Genomic DNA, 15,598 nt, shown 5'->3' with positions numbered 1-15,598 from the left:
CTCGTGTCTTCTCTTTTGTCTGGAGAAATTGTCACTTTTTAGTACCCGAAAATCCTGTCTTTTCTCGTTCCTATGGTACCTTTTGGTGAGCAAGGGATCATCTGCCGAGGTAGTTACTTGTTTATACCGTCGTTGTAGGTCTTGGATGGGGTTGTCCATGGTCTGGAGGAAAGGCTATTGCTAAACCTGACCTTTTATTGAACATGCTGCTATGTTCAGTACAGGGCACAGCACGAGGCTTCACACAGAATTATCTCTCGGCATACTCTGTTGTTGTATGATCTTGCACCACTGATGGAGACTGTCTACTTACATATTTAAAATTAACCCTATGTACTACAAATGGGACCCACCTTCACCTCCGCCACTCCCTTTGATTCGGTGACCAGTGCTGTGAGCGTTGGACCACAAGTTGTGGATGAGCCAGAAGCGCTTGTAACTCAGAAGTCCTGCAGCATCTTGTTCACCCCGCTGCAGGACACAGCATGATGGAACTCCAAAATCTATCTCCCTTCCCAGTTCAGTTTAATCCTGCTCAACCTGAAGATGGGCTTCAAATTCCACATCCAGTACATCACCAAGTCTGTGTTCTTTCACCTCAGCAACTTCACCAAACGCTGCTCTTGCCTCACCCCACAATTTAAAATCCTCATCTGAATTTTTCATTCCAATTCCTTTCTGGAATCCTGAATTCTTTCTTACATAAACACCAGTTCATCCAGTACTCCCATCATCCACTTCCTATCCCCATACGAAGCACCATCCATTTGTCGTGACCATCGACTTGCAATTCCTGTCCACCTTGACCTTGAAGGATGCATAAACTTGCTTATAGTGTGACAAGTAAATTAATTTACCCTGCAGTACGTCATGACTGTACAAGAAATAAGAGCCCCCGTGAATTAATGAAAATCATTTGAGATGGGAGTATCTAGGGCTAGACAGCTGGATTGTGATGCATGTAACGTGGGTACAATTCCCAAACCGGCTGGTTATTCATGAAGGCCTGCCTTCTCAACCTTGCCCCTCATCTGAAGTGTGATGGTCCGCAAGTTAAACCACCACCAGTCAGCTCTCCCCCTCAACGGGGAAAACAGCCTACGGTCATCTGGGACTATGGCGACTTCACCTTTATCTGCTTTATCCGTGCAGCCAAGGTAGATGATAATTTCAGCAATGGGACAATTCCTGGCTCCACAGGCATGAACCAAGAGCCCACTCAAATCAATCCATGACCTGTACCATCCAACATTACACCACCTACCATGCCAACGCATCCAGTATCCACCATGGGAAGTCCTCAGGATCCATGCTGAGATGTGATAAAATAAAATTATTAAGTGCTAATGGAAGAATTCACTTTTGCAAAAAAAAACCTCTTGAGAAAAATCCATTCACTACATTTAACTTTCTGTAATCCCATATAAAAACAAGAATTTTGGTCCATAGTCCTACTTCAAAGAGTCTATAACCACATGGAGCTATCAATAAAGCTGCAAACTGAGAGGGACCCCTCTGTGGTAATTGAAGGTTGTGATTTCAATCGTGAGGTACTAATCTAGCAATGATAACTCTCAGGCTTATGTCAACTGAATGAGGTGGCAAGCACTGATTTTCCTCCCAATTTTCAGCTATTTAAAGGACAGTGGTTTTACAGACCTTAACAGCATGACAGCTTCTAATGACTTGGTCAGGCCTTTGAGATTGGCCAATTAGAATAAGAGTTCCCTGATTAGTGGCCCAATCAGGGAACCCCTTTATCTGTATATAACAAGGAGTGTCAGATCCTCTGCACCCCCAGTGAAATGAAAAAAATGAAAATGAAAATCGCTTATTGTCACGAGTAGGCTTCAATGAAGTTACTGTGAAAAGCCCCTAGTCGCCACATTCCGGCGCCTGTCCGGGGAGGCTGGTACGGGAATCGAACCGTGCTGCTGGCCTGCTTGGTCTGCTTTAAAAGCCAGCGATTTAGCTCGGTGAGCTAAACCAGCCCCTAAGACCAGTGCAGACAGCAAGCTGAATGCAACTGGTTATTCGGGAAGTTGGACGCTTTTGACCCTGCAGTGGAAGACTGGACCCAATATGTAGAGCGGATGAAGTTCTTTTTTTAAAAGAGTAAACGATATAATTCTGGGTGAAAAACAATGGATCATTCTGCTGACCACATGTGGGCCAGCAGCTTTTGCCATTATGCGCAGTCTCACTTTTCCGGAGGCACCGTACACAAAAACTTTCCAGGAATTGACGGACTTAGTAAAAGAGTACTGTGACCCAAAACCACCAGTGATTCTGCAAAGGTACCGGTTTTACTCAGCATTCCAAGACACTGGGGAGTCAGTTACAAACTTTTTAACAAGTTTAAGGCGATTAGCAGAGGCTTGCGAATTTGCCTGACGCTAAATGAGATGCTCCGAGACCGGTTGGTATGCGGAATAAATAATTTAGCAATACAGAAAAGTCTATTAGCAAAGGCCGAGCTGGATTGCAAGCAAGCATTGCAGCTTACTTTGTCCTTAGAAAAAGCGGCAAGCGGAGCACATGAGTTACAGGGTACTCCGATGGAGGTAGACGCCCTCACCAGTGAAACTGTGTTAAGGGACTACCGCTGGGGGATAGGCAACTGCATAGCCACCCTCAGAAATGACTTGGATACCAAGTTACCCAGGACCACTCACAGAAGCCCTCCCAAGCAAGGGAAAATTAGGACCAGACAGACGGCAGCCTCTGCAGCCTTTCGCCCGGCAAAATATTGTAGTTGTTGCCAGTGATCGGAACCAGAGAGGAGAAATAGAAGCCCCAAAACCATCATCTTAGAGAAGGACACGTAGACTGGGGTACAGGAGAATGCATACCCTAGAAGCCCCACCTACCTTCGACAAGGAACAACTAAATTGTGTAACGATGGTTAAATCAAAACCCATTTAATTATCCATGAATGGACGTCCCACACAAATGGAAATCGACACGGGAGCAGCTGTATCAGTGATAGGGGAAACAGTATTTAATAAAATTCACTTTGGACTCCAACCCTTATCCCTAACCAGGATCTCGGCAAAACTGAGGACATACACAGGGGAACCACTGAACCCCTGAGAGTGTTGGGCACAACGCATGTAACTGGCTTATGTAGAGCAACTGGTTAGGCTGCCTTTAATGGTAGTGAAAGGTGCAGGACCCAGCTTATTGGGACAAAACTGGCTAAAAGAGATCCAGCTGGATTGGGCCTGAGCAAACCCCTGTGCAGATACCCTGAGGTTTTCCAAGAAGGGCTCGGAACAATAAAGGGAGCAAAGGCGACATTACATGTAGATCCAGAGGCAGTCCCAAAATTCTACAAGGCCCGACCAGTACCCTTCGCATTCAGGCAGAAAGTCAATACGGAAATCAAAAGATTGGAGCGTGAGGGGATAATAAAATCGTTCCAATTTGCAGAATGGGCGGCACCTGTGGTGCCTATCCTTAAGCGGGACGGCTCGGTCCGCCTTTGGGGAGACTTAAAACAAACAATTAATCGTTACTCACGACTGGACAAATACCCAATTCCCCGGATTGAGGATTTAATGGAAAGTTGGCTGGAGGATTCTTATTCTCAAGGCTGGATATGAGCCATGCATAGCTACAGCTGAAGCTGGACAAAGAGTCGCAAAATTTCTCAACGATAAACGATAAAAGGGCTTTTTCAGTACACAATATTACCCTTCGGGGTATCGTCAGTCTGTGCGATATTCCCGAGGACAATGGAGAATATATTACAAGGGCTACCACAGGTCGCCATTTACCTGGACGGCGTCCTCATTACGGGAAAAACAAAGGCATAACACCTGCAAAACCTGGGGGAAGTCCTCGGGAGGTTTTCAGCAGCAGGCGTGCGCTTGAAGAGGGTGAATATCAAAAGCAGCACCACATTGTTTAGAACTGCTCCTACCAGGAATAATCTACAAACATCATGTTTCCTACTCATAGCTGAAAAATTCCAACATGACTGGAGGCAACTGCTGTTTTAGATGGGCAGCTGCATTTGTGAACCACAGGTGTCCATCTGGGAACTTGCCCCCATTAGCTCCCCGCCATGCAAAAATGGTAGATAGCATGTTTGGGGGCAGGACTTCCTGATTCAGGCCCCCGGAGCAATCTTTGCAACAGTCTCTGTCTGTGCAAAAGATCAGGCATTGCAATTTTGTCCTAGGCCCAACCATCTTCAGCTGCTTCATCAATGACCACCCATCATAAGGTCAGAAGTAGGGATGTTTGCGGATGATGGCACAATTTTCAGCACCACACGCGACTCAGATAATAAAGCAACCCATGGCCAAATGCAGCAAGACCTGGACAATATCCAGGCTTAGCTGATAAGTGGCACGTTACAGTCACACCACACAAGTGCCAGGCCATGGCCATCCACTACAAGAGAGGATCTAACCACAGCCCCTTGACATTCAATGGTATTTACCATTGCTGAATCTGAGAATCAACATCCTGGGGGTTACCATTGATCAAACACGCTGAACTGAACTAGCCATATTAATACTGTAGTTACCAGGACAAGTCAAAGGCTAAGAATCCTGCAGCGACTAACTCACCTCCTGACCTCCAATAGCATGTCCACCATCTACAAGGCACAATACAGAAGTGCAATGGAATACTCTCCACTTGCCTGGATAAGTGCAGCTCCAACACTCAAGAAACTCGTCACTGTCCAGGACAAAACAACCCGCTTAATTGCTCCCCTTCCACAAGCATTCAAACCTTCCAATAGTGACAGCCTTGTGCACTATCTACAAGATGCACTGCAGTAACTCACCAAGGTTCCTTATACAACACCTTCCAAACCCAGGACCACTACCCGAAGGACAGGAACAGCAGATACCTGGGAACCCCACCACCTGAAGGTTCCCCTCCAAGTCACTCACCATCCTGACTTGAAAATATATCACCGCTCCTTCACTGTCGTTGGGGCAACATCCTGGAACTCCCACCCTAACAGCGCAGTGTGTCTACCTACACCTCACCTGCAGCAGTTCAAGAAGGCCACTCACCACCAACCTCTGAAGGGCAACTAGGGATGGGCAATAAATTTTGGCCTAACCAGCGATGCCCAATCCCGTAAATGAATTTTTAAAAAATGCTCTGCCCTGGATTCTCTAGCTATTTACTCATCAATAAGGGGTGTGGTTCAGTGGGCTCGTCACAGCCGACTTGGTGTTGGGACAAGGCCGTTGAATCTAGTGAGACGTCGCAATATGGATCACATCCTCACTGGGCGTGACCCACATCAGCATATGTAAATGAGCTGTAGGGGACTCACTGGTGGCGCCTGCAAGACCTCACCATTTAACACTAGTAGCTGCAACAGCCGAGACACACCCGCCCAAACGTGCACAAAACTGGACAGAGAAATGTTTCGGGTGGATTGTGCCCAAGCACTCTTAATAAGACTTGTTCTTGGTACAAAACTATTCAAAACTAACAGGTGACTAAAAAATCAATAACATTCAACATTTTGAAACAATTCAGCGGATGGGCTCAAGAGTAGATTTCAATGAGGGTTAATGTAACTTATGCATATTGGAATATGAAACATGTCTATGATCAATTGGGAAAATGGAAAATTGAGGGATTGGGAACAAGTATATTAACCGTTCACAAATTATAGACCTAATTGAGCATATTATGAAATAATGTATCTCAGTAGCATTTCCTCGTAACTCTGAACATATTCTATAAAATCTGTCTCACTGATTGGTGCAATGATACATAGCACGTAGGCGTAAGTGGAGAGCTATCAATAGGATGTTGATGCATTGAAGACATCTGAGAACAATCCAACTATCAACATTCCCTGTTCCCTGTACAATTTCTATTGCTTTCATTCCTTTCTTTAAAAAAGAGCGACTAAAACTGTATATCGGTAAATGTGGCCATAACTATTGACTTATACACATCTTCATAAAAAGTCAATTCTAACCAGTAAATACAGGCCTAACACCACTCCTGTTGTAGTGAAGTAGGTGGCATTCCTAAAGCATTTCCTCTTTTTTTTGGCATATTAAATATTCTTTCCAATAATAAGGGCTTTGAAAAATCATTTCCAGAGCATTTTATCAGAAATCTACTTATCAGGTCAAGCCATTGTCTCCATTGCAAGCGGGTGATAGATATTAACACAGCAAATGTTTGATCAAATAGGACCAAGAGGACATTTAGTTCATCTTCCACCATCTAGGCAGACACATTATAATATAATATTGTCGACTTATTTCTGTCAATGAATCAAAACTCTAGTGTGGGAAAGCCCAGTGGTGGAAAGCTTTGCAAACTGTGGTAGCTGGAGACAACACTGAGGAGGTTTCTTGTATAACAAAAGTGGCTTATTAAAAAGGAAGGAAAGATTAACTATATACATGCAGAGGTCTCGGACCCCCGGGTCCACACTCGGGCTCTTTCCCCCATTGGTCAGGGTTCGTGCACTCCATGCACAATAGGCTCCTAGCCAGTCATGTGGACCGCAAGATATCACACCTTAAAGGGGCCACGTCACCACACAAACCATAGGTCCAAGAGTCACTTCCTCATTCCAGGATGCTACAAATACGACATGTCATGTCTGAATTTACACGTTCTGTCCCCCAACATGTTATTTTTGCAGTAAATCTATGTCATTTGCAATGACATGGTGGCAACATGCAACAAAAGGGGATGAAAAGCACACAACGCGAAGAGGAATTTAGAACTTATCTTTATTTATACAATGAGATGCAAATAATGTTTAATAGTTTCTTTTTTATATATACAATACGCTCTTTACATTGCAAAGATAATTATTTATATATGTGTGTGCATTTACACACGTACATATAGGATTGGCTATTGCTTTAAACAGAGTAAAACATATTGTTAATCATTCAGATAAAGTTTCTATTTCCCTGCTGTGCACCAATTTACATTCATTCCTATTCAATAGACCGAAGTTCCAAGTCATTTTGGAACATTTGCTGCAAAATGGTTTGTATTTATCACAACATCCAACAACTATTAGTGAGTTATGTTTGTAAATAAATACAGCAAGATGGGGTTTTATTCTGAACAAATTTCCTATTTGAGAAAAGGAGATTAAAAACCACTTTCTGCCTTTTGTTGGATGGCCCAAGAATGCTGGGAGAAAGTTAATCGGTAAAGAGTTTCACATTGGCTTGTGCCACAAGACTGAGGCTCAAACGTGGAACAAACAGATATTGTTAGGAAAGTTAAGTGACTGGGTCAAAGTAATTGTCAATACCTGTGGTCTAAAACAAAAACAAGTTTAAAACAAAAATGGTTGGGCCTATTGTTCACTCAGTTCCTGCTTCACCTTTGAGGCGGTTGGATGGTTAATTATTTGATTCATGCGACGCCTGCACCAATGAAAACTTTGGTGCAGTCTCCTATATGGACAACCTTCGACATTTAAACAATTGTACAATATATCAAGCAATGCACGGAGAGTGTGACATTTAATGACCCTCACCAATGACTCTTTGTCCTGAGATTGCCTGAACGTCCCTTTAACATAATCTCAATATCATAATCGCAATATAAAAGTTTTCGAAAGACTGTCAGACACATAGTCCTATGAAAAAAAAAAATCACCTTACATCTTTTTGGAATAAATGTCAATTCCGTGTATTAAAACAATGTTTTAGGCACTTAATATAAGTTGAGCACGCCAGCATTTATAAAAACATATTAAAATGAAGATTATATATCGTGACAATTTCATTAAAAAATACATTCAAACAGCTTATAGTCCTGAACCTTGATTAATCTCCAAGCCCCACAAAACCAATTAATATAACGGAGCCAGTTTATAAAGTCAGTTTTATGTATGTGCAGCTTAAATTTTGCAATATTTAAAAAAATAATCACAGTCTGCAGTGAAGAACTCGCAATATAATATTTCAGCTCCAAGCAACATTAGCATGTTAATAGGATGCGCACGTCCCCAGACAATGGGTTTGGCAATCTTGTTTAATCATAGTCTTTATGGAACCATAGGAACAAAAATATAGGTCATTCAGCCCTTCAATCCTGTTCCTTCATTATGTTAGGCATGGCTGATTTGAATCTTAACTCCATTTACATTCTATGCTCCTTAACGCTCTTGCCACAATTAACCAAACTTCAACAACATTTTGGAGGGAAGAGAGCTACTGATTTCCACTGCACATTGGGGGAAGACGTGCTTCCAGAATGGCCTAATTCTAACTTTAAGGTTATGCCCACAGTTCAAGACCCCTATTCAGAGTTTACCGTTTCTATCCACCTGATCAAAACTTTTAATCAGGCTAAATACCTCAATTGGATCACCTCATAATTTCCTATACTCACGTGAATGTACACTGAGTCAAAGTAACCTGCCCTCGAAGCTTAACCCTTTTGTCTCGGCTTCATTCCTAATCTTTGGTGCCGTTTTGACACTACGTGGTATGATCTGAGAATATCATTCCTCCTGTTGGTTTGGTGTTAAGAGTAGCACAACATTTTCAGTGCATTGACAATAAAACGTTTGTGCACTGTCACCGATTGAGAGGAAAATGTCAAGGATAATTATCTTGTGGGGTTGACTGAATTACTATGGAAGTGAATTGGTTCCAAAACTAGTGACACAGCCCCACCTTTGGAACCAATCACGATTCCTCCAAAAACGTACAGAATCATAGAATCTCTACAGTACAGAAGGAGGCCATTCAGCCCATTGAGTCTGCACCGACCCTTGGAAAGAGTACCCTACCTTGGCCCATGCCCTGACCCTATCCCCATAACCCAGTAACCCCACCTAACCTTTTGGACACTAAGAAGCAATTCATAATGGCCAATCCACCGAACCTGCACATCTCTGGACTATGGGAGGAAACCGAAGCACTCGGAGGAAACCCACGCAGACATGGGGAGAAAGTCCAACTCCACCCGAGGCCAGAATTGAACCCGGGACGCAGGCACAGTGAGACAGCAGTGCTAACCAATGTGCCGCACTAATATGAATTATTAGTAGAGGTGTCTTTCATCTTTCAAACACACTGGTTTCACCACTAACTAATGCCTTGACTGGATTGGTTATCCCCTAAACGGATTCACATTAGAACAGCATTGCAACAGGCAGAGAGCAGACTAACACAAAGCCACAGAGACCTAGATCTCCGATTGGGCGGAAATGGGCCTGGGTCGGGATTCAGCACATCAAGCACAAATCTAGTGTTCTTGATTAATAAAAGGATCAGGGGTAATGAGGAGAAAGCAGGAGAATGGGGATGAGGAACATATCAGCCATGATTGAGTGGCAGAGCAGACTCAATGGGCCGAATGGCCTATTTCTGCTCCTATATCTTATGGTCTTATGGGATTTGCGCATGTGCACACACACCACTTTCCAGCTAACCATATGGCAGGACTAACATAGAATACAGTACAGACCAGAGAGAATTCTGATGAACTATCGTACCCCAGCCAGACCTTTCCTCGGATACCCTCAAATCAGGGTGCAGCCTTTGCTTTGATGTTCAAGCCTGGCTACTGGTCTCTCAATAGAGTCCTCACCATGCAAAGGCTGTGTGTAGAGGAGTGCATATTAGACGCAATTGTTTGCTTTTTCGTCGGCCCCACTCTGCTCCTTCCTCCCTGCCACAATTGTTGAGTGCTCCGATATCATTCCATGGCCACCAGAAGTAGTTCGGACGCTCCCAAGAATTGCCTATTTCATCTGTGAGCCACTGTATTGTGTTTTGCTGGGGTGAACTGAGCACTAAAAAGGACCGTGAAGCTGTCAGATTGCCACAGATAAACATCCTTACCCAGTTGAGCCCCATGTGACTCCAGTTCCACATTAGTGCACTAACGTGGCTGATGCTTCACTGGTCTCCGAAATCACCTAGAATGCGACAAGAAGTCTGAACGCTGATGGTTTCATTGGCGCGGCCCAGATAATGTGGATTCCAGACGGAGCAAGCGTTAAGTCCAACATTTCCTGCTTGAACTCTGCCCAATGACCACTTCAGAGAGATCTGTAGTCAAACCGGCTAAACGTTTCAGGGTCCATTTGCATACAGACTGATCATCATTATCATCTAAATCAGGGGTGGGCAAACTACGGCCCGCGGGCCGCATGCGGCCCGCCAAAGGTATTTCTGCGGCCCACCAAGTCATTAAAAAAAAAAAAAAAAATTAAAAATTTTTTTTTTAAGGTTAATGGGGGGGGGGTGCTGTTGGGTTACTTACTGGTATAGGGTGGATACGTTGACTTGAGTAGGGTGATCATTGCTCGGCACAACGTCGAGGGCCGAAGGGCCTGTTCTGTGCTGTACTGTTCTATGTTCTATATGAGGCGCCCAGAATCATAACCGGGTGAAGTAATTATTTTACTTATGCGGCCCTTTGTGAATTGTGAATTTCTGAATGTGGCCCTTGCACGGAAAAGTTTGCCCACCCCTGATCTAAATGATAATTTCTCAGTCAATTCTGTAAATCAGCTGTCCTATCAGACCATCAAATCAGCCAAACCCACCTTTCCAACAGAATGAATAGATTTGGTTTTCCTTCATATTGGTATAGTTTCAAACTCCCGAGAGGGCAGAGGTCACCATGAGATTAACAAAAGGCACTGATCTCTAGCTTCAACGTGACAGACACGGACTGGGTTTCTGATCCTCCCCCCCACTCAGCCCCGATTTCTACTTTTTACTTGAGCTCATGGGTGGGATTTTCAACCTCCTCTCCCAGAAGATCCTGCCAGTGCAATTGGCCGGAAAATCCCGCCCCATGCAACTGTTTGCCTTCAATCGTTCCGTGTAATCAGCAGTGTTTTGTTCTTATTTCACAATAACAGTGGGACGTTCCAAGGACACACAAGGTGCATTTGCTCCTATGTTATAAATAGATGACACCGCAGTCCCAGAGGACCACAAGCTTCTCTCCCCCCTTTGAGAGCTAACTGGTGGTGAGTTAACCTGAGGGTCATCACGCCTCAGGTGAGGGGCAAGGTTGAACCTTCATGAATAACCTTAGTTGGTGCAGAAATTGAACCCACACTGCTGGCATTGCTCAGCATCATGATCCAGCCATACAGTCAACTGAGCTAACCAACCCCCCCCCACCCCCCTCCTATATTATACCAAACAAGTGGATAAATGAACTAAAACATGAATTTGGGGGGCGGGGGAGTGGATTTTTGCATGGCTTGTCACTGCATACAGTGCCTTAATACCATGAAGGAGGGCCATTAAGTAGGCACACTTGTCCCTATGGACACCCTTCTTTGAATATAGAAAATAAACATTGAAAATTCCTTGAAGTATATACTTATATACTGATAAAGTGCAAGGATGAGGGTTACGTGATGGAATCTTTGGTTTCCTGAGCAGTTGCTGGTGATTTAACCTGGTCAGTAATTGCAATCCTATGACAAACAAAATATCCCAGCCTGAGTTCCCAGAATTCCACTCTTTTCGTGAAGAATGGCCCATCCTTCGTTAAATGACGTGGGAGTTTCTTCCATGAGAGTGAAGCGAAAGTTCCACCAAACTGTCCCCACCCGACCACACGTTCTCCGACTTTGTTCTTTTTCTGTCCACTGGCTACCCTTTACGCCACGGTGACTACCCTCAGGTTCTGTTTGGACTCGCTGACAGAGCAATCTTCCGAAATCTTCTCCTCGGAGCAGCTCCGGCCAGAGAGCTTCTCCATCTGCTCCAGATCATTGAAGCGTTCCACTACGCACTGGGCGGTGAGGCGTGCTTCAGGATCATGGTCCCAGCACTCCACAATGATTTCACATACCTGCTGTACAAGCTGAAAAACAAAAGAGGGAGAGAGCAATGTTTCCACAAATGTTGGGTAAAAGTATACCGACCCCAAGAGAGGCACGTATGGGTGCAGGGTCAGTGTGACACCAATGTTTCCAGCTAGCGATTAGATCTCCCTCCAATGGTTACTTTCACATTCCTCTGGGCTATCGCGCAAGGCAAGTTGTAACGTTGAAGCATCTGATGGCTGTCTTAGGTATACACTCCTACAGCAACATCAGCCGTACCTTACCTGAACTATCTTCAGCTATTGTGGAGAAGTCAGAGCAGTGACTGAATCACCCTCAGTGAAAGCATCGTGTTCTATTTTGGGGCTGGGGAAATAGATCGATTCACCTCAAAGAACTAGAAGAGTAAAACATATAGGCACTTCCTCCCAACCGGGAACTCACTCCAGTACTAAATCCTCCGTCCTTTATTAGTTTCAGCTTCTAATTCTAGTAACTGTGCTGGCTGTGCCTGGTAAACAGTGCTGAAGACTATCATTGACTAAAATTGTACCTTTTTTTAAAAAGTCAAGAATATTCAACATAAGACTAACCTACTCATTAAGATCGAGGGTAGACACAAATGATAGTGAACTCTATTTTGTTTTCCGGGGTATGGCACGAGGTTTTGGAGGGACACTGGAGAGTTGGGGAAGGAGAGTGGGCCGGGGTGGAGAAGGCCCCACCACAAAAACACATCTGTCTGCCAGCCTCTGGTGACCTGTCACCCCCTCCATTGGCCAGTCCTTAACATTTGGAGCTGCTGCTGCAAATGGATGCGAATAGGGGGCAATTTTCATCCCATTGTTGCCTCTTTGACTCTCAAAAACAGGATGGGGTGTGGCCTGAAAAATAAACCCTATCTATTCATAAATACACAAGTGTCAGTCATGTGGAAAAACATTTAAAAGGGATCCTTGACTGCTCTTGGAGACACCATTTGCTCTTTTTGCGACTTTTGTTTTACAGTAGGCCAAGTTCGTTCTCCACATCAAAAGGATTTGATGCCGGTTGTTCTGAACTCATCTTGTTTGCTGCTCCAGTGTTGCTTCTCTTTGCGACACATGGAAAAAACATTATGCCTCCTTTAAACTGCCACAGCCAATCCTTGGGGAACTATTATGCCACACCCAATTTCCTGGCACCAGGTTGCAAAGCTGCCCATTGAGTATGCACAGATGGGCTACCACAATAGTGCGTGCACTTTCAAAAAGTGCGTCATTGACCGAGAAGCACTTTGGGAGGTTCTGAGGATTTGAAAGACCCGATATAAACACAAGTTCTTTCCTTCAACTAAGCTCGTCTCCTGCTTTCTGGTGAGATCAGCTCATTTTTGCATCTGGACAGTGCATACAGTGGTTGAGATCCCCAATGTCAGCTCCACGCTGAAGGGACAGTAATAATAGAGCCAGAGAGCATCAATAGGAACAGATGGAGCACGCATACATTGTTATAAATACAATATTTAGAAGATCGTTACGTTCTGGGCCGGTTATCTTAATTTATGGTAAACTTTATGGTCGAGTGACTTGCTTCAAATTCTGTCCCTTGACAAGCCAGCGTGGCTTGGCTTCTGTGAGGATAAAGGGGGCCCATTTGGACTTACTGGGAAGAAAGGTACCAGATGTTCTTACATGTAGACAATGTCAAGGGGAGCTGTGCTAATTGTGGGCAGACCATGAAGACCAGATTTATACAAAGTTGGGAAATTTTGATAGACATTTAAAAATGGTGGGCAGGACCCGGCTGCAGAGTCTCACCCCCATTTCTGATAGAGCAAATGTTTGTTGGATGAGTAAAGAATGAGCTTTTCTTGCTGCCGGCTTTCTTGCACTCCATTGCAATTTCCCGGTGCTATCACTACAAAAACAAATCTCAGAGTCAAACTCTGGTGTCTGTACTAAGGCTGTGGGGCAAGTTCCTGGTTCATGACACAGGGCACAGTTGATTTTCTCATTGGCAAAAAATAAAAAAGTGGTGGTTAATTTACTGAATGCCATAACGTTATTCACTGGTATAAATGATGGTTAAAGTACCTGGTGATTAAGCCAGCTGTTTGGTATCTCAGGCCTTCCCCGATCTCTAAGGACAACATCCTTCATACTTTCTACACAGGGATGCTCCCGGACCTTGGAACCAAAGGCAGGTTCATAGTCTTTCACTTCTGTGGAGAAAAATATTCAACAATAAATAAGCGCAGAATAGATTAACTATTTTCTCTGATGCAAGGATTAAGAATGATGGCCGCTAAGGAGGAGAATCAGGAAAGAGTGATAACACTTTGGAACTCTCTATCCCCTCCAGTAGGCTCGAGTGCTGGAGCTTCCAAGTCAGAATGGACAGATCAATACATATGGAGCAAAAGCAGCAAGTTGAATGGAGATCAGCCTTTATCAAAATGAATTGACAGGGAAAGATGAGCGACTCATATTCCTATGGGCGGGATTTTACACATTCCCCGCTACGTGTTCCGTGGTGGCGGTGACGATGCATTGGCCGGTGGTATGATCTTCTGGTCCCTCCGTTGTCAATGGGATTTCCCGTTGAATGCACCCCTTGCCGCCGGGTAACCTGTGGTGGGGGTGTGCTGCAGGTGGGATTGGAAGATCCCACTGGCATGAAGGGACAAACCATTCCTACCTATATTTCTAGGTCAGGAGCTGAAAGGAGGCACAGTGAATCATAGTATGGTTGCATATATATATAATATATATCTTGAAATCACTGCCCTGCTGACATTTCCAATTGTTACATAATTTAATAAATACTTTCTTCATAAACCACTTTTCCAATATCAGTAAAAACGCTGCTCATATATCATCTCACCATGTTTACAATATCATTGCAATCAGGGATTGGTGGCGATTGTCTCACTATGTTTATGGTGTCACTGCAGTTAGGGAAATACAAATGATCTTTCTATGCGTACAAGGGGCTGTTTAGCACACTGGGCTAAATCACTGGCTTTGAAAGCAGACCAAGCAGGCCAGCAGCACGGTTCGATTCCCGTAACAGCCTCCCCGAACAGGCGCCGGAATGTGGCGACTAGGGGCTTTTCACAGTAACTTCATTGAAGTCTACTCGTGACAATAAGCGATTTCCATTTCATTTCATAATACCACTACAACCTGAGAAGCTGTGGAAATGTTTTCCGTAATTCCCAATAAATAAATAAAAAAACAGCTGATGCAAATTAGACCAGGCTGTAATAACTGGCGGCACATTCCCGCAAATCGATGCCCAGTTTCTGCACTGCTGTCATCCCATATGAATACGTTGGAAATGTTTATGTGATTCTTGAAATATAACTCTCAGTATCTTGGCAGTCTCGTTCAACATGACTACAAAATTGGATATGAGAAATGGAAATATCCTTGACGCTCGACCCAAATGTCAGGGACTGAGATTGGGGCGGGGGGGGGGGGTGTGAATCAGATTGAATAGCAATAATACTTAACTCATGTGAGGTTGCTCTTAGTATTATGAAGGAGCAAGAATTGTAGAAGTCATTACTTGAGCTTCGTAAGGGCAGGGTGTTAATGGGCATCAGAGAACCATTCTACTTTTGACATTCACCGCTGATATGGAGGTGAAGAAGCTCTTCAGGTGAAGAAGCTCTTCCCTGGTAGCAATCTCGATTCGTCGAGGGTCGCAAAACCAGGGCTTACTTATGGCAGCCTTGTATCTCATAAGATGACGGTTTGTGTCGTGGCAGTCAGCTCTGTGATTAAGCATCACCTTGTGTGGCTCAGACGTCCAATTCTGGCAGGCCAATTTCTA

General features: G+C 44.2%; 1 protein-coding gene across 1 annotated transcript in view; it reads right to left on the bottom strand.

Moving 5' to 3' along the window:
- Positions 1–11,587: 11,587 nt before the first annotated feature.
- The window catches only part of tgfbr2b (transforming growth factor beta receptor 2b), a 93,406-nt gene continuing 89,395 nt past the window's right edge, over positions 11,588–15,598 (bottom strand). Inside the window, exons 6-7 of the mRNA XM_038796903.1 lie at positions 13,855–13,982; positions 11,588–11,817 (exon numbers count right to left, since the gene is read on the bottom strand). Of these exons, the coding sequence (XP_038652831.1) occupies positions 11,611–11,817; positions 13,855–13,982 (335 nt within the window). The 3' untranslated portion in view covers positions 11,588–11,610. The remainder of the gene's footprint in view (positions 11,818–13,854; positions 13,983–15,598) is intronic.

Source organism: Scyliorhinus canicula, chromosome 5 (genome assembly GCF_902713615.1).
Source record: "Scyliorhinus canicula chromosome 5, sScyCan1.1, whole genome shotgun sequence".
NCBI classification, from domain to species: domain Eukaryota; kingdom Metazoa; phylum Chordata; class Chondrichthyes; order Carcharhiniformes; family Scyliorhinidae; genus Scyliorhinus; species Scyliorhinus canicula.
Note: the sequence above shows the minus strand (reverse complement) of the source record. Positions and strands in the feature narration are given on the sequence as shown.